Source organism: Schistocerca americana, chromosome X (genome assembly GCF_021461395.2).
Source record: "Schistocerca americana isolate TAMUIC-IGC-003095 chromosome X, iqSchAmer2.1, whole genome shotgun sequence".
Taxonomy (NCBI): Eukaryota; Metazoa; Arthropoda; class Insecta; order Orthoptera; family Acrididae; genus Schistocerca; species Schistocerca americana.
The window spans coordinates 658,738,947-658,748,761 of NC_060130.1; the positions used below are offsets into that span (position 1 = coordinate 658,738,947).

The window sequence follows — 9,815 nt, forward strand, 5'->3', positions numbered from 1 at the left end:
TCAGCCTAACCTACATCATTTCAGCGACAGAATCATTAATGAATGATTTTATGAAAACTTTTCCACCTACACTGTTTTTGAATTTATTTATTCACAGTTGCATTTCAAAATTAGTATGTTTAATAACAGTCTAGGTGAATAGTTCAGAGCATCAACACAGATTTATTGTACACTAAATGTGCTCCTGATTTATGATTGAATGGAGGTGTTTGTTTGTAACGAGAAGCTTGATAGTGGTTATGGGTTGTTGCATCTGATTACAATGTCACAATACACTGAAGATGGTGTGTTTATGACAAGGTGGTTGTATAATAAATTTATTGATACAGTTCTGTGTAACCACTGATTTTTTAACAGTGGAAGTATGTTGTCATTTCTGAACTCTTGTGAGACTATGTACCCCAAGTATGTGGAAGAATGATTAGTTTACAGAGCCCACCTAAAACCAAAACATCTTAGAATTTTTCCTTAGATCAGTAGGCCCAAAATTTACATCATAATTTACCAAATACTTCTCACATTCTTCTAGTTAGGCTTATTTTGACTTCATTTAGGATTTGCTTGTAAGTCAGGAAGATAAGAAATGCAATGATCTTCCACCTTTTACAAAGGATCTATCTTATCTATTTCCTCATACAACTGAAAGAAACTACAGAAAACCTTAATCTGGATGGTTGGACAGGCATTTTAATACTGTCTAGCAGCTGCAACACCACATCTCCTTGCATCATACATATTTATCAACTAGGCTTTGACTGAATCAAAAATCTGTGTGACTTACCTTACATCAAAATTGCAAAAATTTTGAACACTGCAGTTTAATCCCGATTGTGTATCCTCATCTCACGTAACTTTGCACAGCATATTTCTGTCTGAACTGTGCTGCACATATTTTCTCTAATTTCATGGGTCAGTTGAACTCACCAATACCAGATGTCTGCTTTAGGTCTTTATGTAATATATGTGTGGAGTAATACATGGGCAAATGAAGAACACTAAAGTTTAGTATGTAGAAGAGGGACAGCAATGTCATACTCAAGGCTCCAATTGACCCAATTCACTGCTAGCTCCATCTACACATCAATCATCTTACCAACAATACATAACAATTTACTACATGTAGTGCTGAATGTACAAGGCAGATTATGCACTATGTTTCAGCAGAATGTAAATTCCTTTCCATTCTTACAGAATAAAAGTAAATTATTACTGCCAGTTATGGATAAACTGAGTCTGAACACAAGACATTTCATAATAATGATTAATGAAATTAAGATACCAGCTTTGAACCAATCAGACTAGCAAATTCACTATTTTTTCAAATGTAAATGCAATGTTCCTGCTCACCTTATTAAAGGGGTATCTTACTCATATACAAAAAGTGATCCATAAACACTTTTGTTCATTCAGCAATCAAGACTAGTGGCCCGAGCTCAAACAAGGAAAAAAGCACTATCACCTTCAGCACAGCACTCCATTGCCCTAACAGCATATAAACTAAAGTATTTGTCACATTACATTAACTGAAGCCTTCGGTACCACTTCAACTCTCACCTAGAGTGTCACCTTTCAATTTAACCTACCCCTCTAACTGCATTACAGGACAGTGAGTCACCCAAACAAAGAGTGTCCATCTGTTACTTTGACTGCCTTCTCAAAAAGCATATACTAAAAAATTGTACATATTCTTCACTAATTACCTAAGTAGAGAAGTGGGACTGTCACGGATACACACTTATAAAATTTCAAAAATTCACATAAGGAAACGACATTTTTATAAAATTTATGGCTTTAAGCAGATAAAAAAACACACACACACACACACACACACACACACACACACACACACACACACACACACACACACACACATTCAAACTTAAGGGGAGTTGGAATGCCGGAAAATGGAAAAAATTCACATTTTCAGTTTTTAACCTTATAACTTAATTTGAAATTTTCTGCTTAAAATGGTGCAAAATTTGTTAAGAAATTCCAATTGGAAGTATTTTTATTTAATTTTTCAAAATTACATGTGCGCCCAGCAAAGTTACCCATCTTGTGATTTGTACACATTTAAATCTTCGCATTTCCGAAAACATTACATATAGAAGGCTGTGGATTTCACTCTTCAGTTGTAGAATCTTTGATCCTTCCATAGGTACCACTGTTTTTACGACTAGCTGTGTTTATTGTTCAGTTTTTGATCTGTGAGTGTTTGTTTTGAGCCTCGAGTTTAGTTTGTCGCTCATTTGGAGTTTGTTATCTGTCTTGTTTTGACTTTCAGTGGTGAGTGCGTAGTTTCTACGATGCCTAGGAGTGCATCATTATTTAAAAAGCGAAAGTTTCGCGGTAATAGATTTACAAATAACGTTTGTTCAAGTGATTCTGCTTCAGCACCTGTTGATGCTGGTGAAAGTTCTGACGTTTGTACAGCTGAGATGTGTGAAGGAGACACGCCCACCAGTGCATCAAAAAAGAAGTTATCAAACTGTGCAAGTGAAATTACAGATGAAGCTTCTAATGAACAATATGTTTTAGTCGACTTTCCTGTTTTTACTGAGTTTATGAAGAAATGTTTGTGTTGTAATCTTTGTGGAGGTTCTTTTGATATGAACATAACAAAATCTATAGGACTTTCCTGCAAAATTGCTATAGTTTGTGCCAGTTGTGAAAATGAGACCTGTTTTTGGAGCTCTAAAACATGCAGTAGCAATTTGTTTGAGAGTAATATCAGGCTAATGTATGCAATGAGAGCAATTGGTAAAGGACATACTGCTGCTCAAACATTTTGTGCCATAATGAATCTTCCACCTCCACCTGCTAAAATTGACAATTACACTGAAGTGATAGGAGATGCTGTTCAGTCTGTAGCAGATTTATCAATGAAAGCTGCTGCCAGTGAAGCAAAATATATAAATGAAGGAAACCCAGATATCCCTGTTGCTTTTGATGGAACCTGGCAGAAAAGGGGTCACACATCCAAAAATGCTGTTGCTACTGTTACTAGTGTGGACAGCGGTAAAGTTTTGGACTATGAAGTGCTCACTAAACATTGTTACCATTGTGCATCTGGTAAGATAGAAGCAGCTCACATATGTAGCAAGAATTATGAAGGTACGAGTGGAGGCATGGAGGCTGCCGCTGCTGTGAAAATGTTTAGCAGATCAGAAAAAGAACGGGGAGTATTTTACACAAAATTCCTTGGAGATGGGGACTCCAAGGCATACAAAAGTGTTACAGAATCCATGCCATATGTCAATAAGACAATAACTAAACTAGAATGTGTCGGTCATGTTCAGAAACGAATGGGCACTCGTCTAAGGAAACTGAAACAGAATCTGAAGGACAAAATTTTGTCAGATGGTAAAACCATTAGAGGTCGCCTGTCAGATAAAATTATAAATGAATTACAACAATACTATGGTATGGCAATAAGAAATAATGCAAATAATTTGCAGGAAATGAGACAAGCTGTATGGGCCACATATTTACATCGATCATCAACTGATGATAATCCTCAACATTTTGCTTGTCCAGATGGTCCTCAGTCATGGTGCAATTATAGAAAATCTCAAGCTACTGGGGATCCTTATCACCATAAAAATTATATTCCATTGGCTGTTATGGAAGTAATTAAACCAATATATAGAGACTTGGGGCATCCTGATCTTCTGCGAAAATGTCTTCATGGTTGTACCCAGAATCAAAACGAGTCGTTCAACAACCTCATTTGGACTCGTGTACCTAAGAATGTATTTGTTGGGATAAAAACATTGAAATGGGGAGTCAGTGATGCTGTTATTTCATTCAATGATGGTCATATGGGTAGGCTAAAGGTCATGGCAAGGCTCGGCATTGCTCCTGGTATCAACACCATCAGAGGTCTTCAGCTTCTGGACAGCGTGCGAGTAAGGAAGGCTCAGTATGCAGCTGAATTTAATACAAAAAAAGCAAGGGCAGCAAGGAGAAGAAAGCTTCTAGGTGAAGAAGAAGAACTAGAAGATGACCCTGATTACTCTGCTGGACACTTTTGATAATAGAATAAAAGGTATTTGTGAATTTTCATAATAAATTACTTTAATCGCATTTTCTGGCATTTGACATTTTTAGTGTTACATGTACCTTTATCTCATAAACCACTCAACCAACAACATTCAAATTTTCAGAAATGCTGCAAAACAGTTCAAAGAGGCCACTGAACTAGAATCATGACAAGAACTGGCTTATTCTCTGAACTAGGGAAGTTTATGTTATACTTTTTCCAATAAAAAATGGCTTAATGGTAAAAAATTCATAAATACTATACCAACAAAAAGAAAACATTGGTTCTAGTTCAGTGGGCTCACAATATATGCTGAAAACCTCTGCCAGAATTTCAAAGTTCTGAAGATAATAGTTCCAAAGAAAAAGGTACACAAAGTTAGCAAATTTAACATTGGCGAGATAGGGCATTCCAACTCCCCTTAATGTTAACACAAACATTCCAAATGTCACTAGGAAAACCTGATTTAAACAGTGTTTTAAGACTGAACTTTTAGTTAAATGCATCTTTTGTTTTTATAGTTTCATTCCAGTAATCTGATATATTCTTCCTGTTGGTGTTTACCTTGCAAAGAATATCATTAATAGAAAACTACATATCATATGATTTTATAGGATACATACAAGGTAGTGATGGGCCAGCTGGGTAAAGGAAAGTAACTAACTTCATCAAGATCTTTATCTTTTGTTAAAATATAAGCAAACCACAACTTCTTGTCACACACAGCAGTAACATATCCATGAACGTCTTTCGAAGTCAGTCTTTCCGGAGATTTTGTAACTGTTTCATCAGTATATTGTTTTGTGTCTGATAAAGTCTTTGCCAATATTTTTTACGTACTTGACGCAGTTGGTATAAAAGCATGCGGCATGTATGTACCTTTTTTTGTGAAACAAGTGACTGAAGTGCTCTTCCAGGAATCTCTCAATTTCAATGTACTCTATGTTGAAAATAATTTCGCTTTTAATCACTGAATTAGCTTTTATCGAAAACAGTAGATTCCTATGGTATTGTGCTCTAGACAGTTACAAATTATGACATAACTCATGTGCCATGTTCTGTTCTCTCCTTTGTAATACTCTACAAAGGCGTGCACTGTTGCATGATCACTAGTGGCTGAGTGCACCTCGAAAAATGGCAACATCGCATGGCGGCCCGGATGGTCACCCATTCAAGTTCCGGCCACACCCAACAGTGCTTTATTCTGGTGATCTGATGGGAACTGGTGTATCCATTGTAGCAAGGCCGCTGCAAGTGGGAACATAAACAGTTTAAAAATTGGGATTCCGTCAGGCAATGGTGGACAGTTAAACCTTGGACACAATGTGCGCAAAATGGTGGGGGAGCGCCACTTACAAATGATGACGGCTAAACAGGCAGTACCCTGTATGAAACCTAGTTAAAATGACCTCCTCCCAGCAGGAGAGCTGACAAGAGGTTGTCCTAGCTGCTGGGAGAGGTTTAATAAATCTGGAAGGGAGGACCAATGACGATGCCAAAGTGACACTACCTCCTGACAGACAACACATATCACTGGAGAGAATATAGGAACTAGTGGGCTGAGGTACGAGGACTGCAGCCTTGGCAGCAGCTTCAGCAGCCTCGTTTGCTAGCAGACCAACATGGCCAGGATACCCACATATACATCACTGTGGATCCATCAAGATTAAGTGATAGTTTTCCTGGACCCATTGCATTAAGGGATGGGCAGTGTACAGCACACAGAAACTTTGAAAGGTGCTGAGAGAGTCTCAGCAGAGGACACAATTGAAAAGTCTGTGTCACCAGGTGTACTCCGTGGCCTGATACAAGGTGACGAGCTCGGCTGTAAGTTTGACATTTTGATGTGTGGTGCAATCAAATATTGACTGCATTCCACTATGACCAGCTAAAATGCAGCGTTTTGGACACAGTTCTGCAAATTTAGAAAACCCGATCTTCACAGCTGGAAATTTAGCTTTCAAACTTTTATATGCTTCTTTTAAATTATGCAAAACATGTCTTTTGGCTATTACTGTTATGTCTCAGTCTTCCCCATTGACAGTTACGCAGTCTTTCTTTCCTTGTATTATTCTGATAATTTCATAATCCTCATAAAATAATTATGCACTGATTGCACAACTTCTTGTGACAAATTCTTTCCCAGCTTTTGATCAGGACTTTGACATACCTCTTCTCTTCAAAAGATTCTTTTTCCCCAGCGTACCATGTAGTTGGGAGCACTGGATTCATGCATTATCTTCCTAATATCCCAAGACTCAGGCAAATGAGTTAGTAGCATTAGTTCCTTTTACCTACTACTTGAACAAAAACTAGCTTTCAGGTTATCTATTACAGAATGTTCCATTGATTCACATTCACTTTCTGAGGGATCCTCTACATTAGCAAAATACTGTCTTTCAAATGCTAACTCAATGGTTTTCAATTTTTTGGTAGAATAATGCTTCACCTAAAGTTTTATACTACGTGCAGGACACACTCCTAATTCCTGAAGAGATGTATTTTGTGTCTCCAGAACTTGTTCCATTATCATCATATAAAGATTTACTACAATCATCATGTTCTTTAATACTTTTCAACGAACCAATCTGCTTCCTATAATTATCACAAATTTTTGATATCTTTGGGATGAGATCAGGAAACAAATCACATCTATTCACGCACATTTCATAGTGCCTTTATGCTTTTCACTGAATGATTCTTTCTTTTATTTTTATTTTTTAATGATTGCAACATTGTAGTGTCCAATATCTGTCTTCCTGAGTCATTGTCTAATACCACCTACAAGTAAAATTTGTATATATTTCTGTACAGAAGCTAAGAAAATATACTGAAGCAATGAGTAATGACTTAGATAATTTTGTTCGCTAACCAACACATTACAAAACAGTAACAAAGCTTGTGTCACCACATTAATCACCAACAATAGTCACATCCACGGTCATTAAATCAGCATGAAGATGACAGGTTTAACGCAACTGAATCCAAAAAGCTCCAGACTCCACAGTTACAGGTGACTTTACTCTAAGCTGGCATAGCAGAGCTTAGGCAGCTACAATAATAGCAGTTAGCTATTTATGACTGTTGGAGTTAACAACTGGAATTCTACCCCAGTTTGTTCTTTTTTACATATAGTAATGCAAGTCTTAATCACAGTTACAAATTACAATTGTATTAAAAAACCCAGTTTTAGTACTTCTGATAAAATAATCACTCATCACAGTCACTAGTGGCATTTCAAACATATTACAAATAATTTTATGAAAAAGTGTAAATTTATTTACTGATAGGCTAAATTATGTATATGACCACTTGAATCTACAAATTTTACAAAAACGTTATTTAAAGAAATGTGCATTTTTAAAATTTTATGAAAGTGTGAAGCAATGACAGTCCCATTTTCATACTTAGAGACTTGGTTAACAATAATGTGAAGCATTACATACAATATTCTGAAAATATTTGTAGATGCAAGTTTTGAGAAAACAAAAATCCATCTCAAACCCATACTGTGTTTATCACAGGAGAGCTCATCCCACCATTTCAGTTTAAATAGAAGAGTTCCTGCAGCAATTTCACGTTATTGCGGTATCTTTTTTCTTTTTTTTTGACAACTTTACAGCGACTTATTTTCAAAAATGGGTCAACAGATTTTAATAAACTTAAGTATTTCTCTTAATCTATATGTAGGCTTGCTTTGGGTCAAGTTTCAACAAAATCTGAGACAGCAAATTAAAATTCATGTTAAAAGTGTGTGTATTTGAAATGGAATGACCCTATGACACTTTATTTGGCATAAGGCTAACTATAACATTTTGCATGTTAATTTAATTTTCATAATCAAATATAACTGAGTTCTTTAAAGAAACCAGAATGGTCTTTCTAGCCAGATTAAAGTACAACAACCCTGTCCCTACTGTATGTGCAATGTTGTGCTGATCATACACAAACTTCATCAAATATCTTGTTTCAGAATTCAGTGGCCCTTATTAGTTAATTTCTTATAGTTAACAGTAGAATGATTGATGCACAGAATGCAACACTGAAGTCATATGAAGCTATATATGCAACTGCATTCACAATGATCATTGTACATTAGTTGCTCAATTTATATTTGTACACAACGTCAAAATCAATGAAGGCGCCGAACAATCCAATTTTTGTCATTGCACCACAAAAACCATGGTCACATTTCTCACCATAATAGACTTTTATTGGCTAATTCGAGCCTACACGTCACTCCTCATACAGTACCTAACTCAACAAGAGCTTAATAAAAGGCAAGTACCTGCGACTTTCAAAATAATGCACCTACATCGTAAATAAAACTAACGGGCGAAAAATCAATTTTTTCCGCCAGTAAAACGTGACTTGTTATGGAACACAGATTGTTATATTGAATGTATATCCGAAGGCGGGCTTTTCCAGAACTATAGAGAGTATACTTTGTTGATAAAAGTATCAGAATAATATCTTAGAAGCAAACTATTATGGTGCAGTAAGTTTTTCCTTACTATACCATTGAATTCGTATGTAAAACCATCATTTTACAACAATTGTAAGCACTTTTTCCCGACGTTTACTGTTTGATTTCTCCTAAGAGTATGCTCAAATAAATAAGTCAACGAGCACAACAATCAAAACAGTGGTGAATTCAGATTTAATGGCGAATAGAAAGCCAATTACAGGCCAATTTCAAGTGCGCAAAAAGGTAACAAACAGTCGGATCAAAGCATTATTGAAATACATGTTAATATTTCTGATTTTACCAATAACTCTATTCACTTTTTCAACTGTTGTTCAACAAGCACCACGTTGGATTTAATTACATGTTTACGGTTGCAAACAGGTCATTATACATCGCATACACACACATATACAATGCAAATAGATAGAGGAGTCCATGACATAGAACAACAATGCACCATTAACATAATTCAAGTCTTGGTAACTTACTATTTAACATCCTGCGTATTGGACGAAATCCCGTTCACGGCCTACCACGCCCCCCTTTGCCGAAAATCATTACGGACCACAATCAGAATAAGCATCAGAACACAGAAGTACTGACAGAGTTAAACACCCATGCCATCGACTACACAACAACGATATCAGGAACTGCACGCACTCCTATCAATAATTACCTGAGCAGAATCCATTTCGCTATCTTCTGTTACGTTCAACTACTCCAACAACCAACAGCCTCCAATACTCCACCAGTCTACCTAACGATTTTGGTACTGGCATATAGACACCAAAGATCAGCTTCGACAGATGTAACACTCAACCATAATGCTTGACATTCTCAGACGAGTGGTCTCCATACTCTATGGTGGTCTCCAACGATTACTTGCAAAATTATAGGCCGTTCCAGTGATCAATAATATTCCAATTAAATTTATTCATGCATAATTCGCACTACTGGACTATTAACATACCACAAGTACTTACAGAGTCAAATCAAATCCTCTTATTTGTCTGAAGACAACATCGCTTTTGCATGAGACATCGTCTTGTATAAGTTATGTATATACAGATTATAATGTTACAACATAATATATTGTCACATACTGAATTTATATAAATGTCAATTTATACTTGTGTTTAAAAAGCTTATATTGCAGATCATTTAGTTCACATTAGAATAAAATTATTAAATCATTTACACTAATACACATGAGTTTCTCAACATTGTAGAAGGCCCTTCTTTTATCCATGATTCCATCGCCATTTTAAATTTATTGTGTGGCAGTCCCTTAACACTTTTTGGTAT

At 36.1% G+C, this 9,815-nt stretch overlaps 1 protein-coding gene across 1 annotated transcript in view; it reads right to left on the minus strand.

The window, feature by feature from the left end:
• Positions 1 to 9,309, minus strand: part of LOC124556832 (synaptoporin-like) — a 104,664-nt gene extending 95,355 nt beyond the window's left edge. The window contains exon 1 of the mRNA XM_047130848.1: positions 9,187 to 9,309. Coding sequence (XP_046986804.1) covers positions 9,187 to 9,201 — 15 coding nt within the window. The 5' untranslated portion in view covers positions 9,202 to 9,309. The remainder of the gene's footprint in view (positions 1 to 9,186) is intronic.
• Between the last annotated feature and the right edge of the window lie 506 nt (positions 9,310 to 9,815).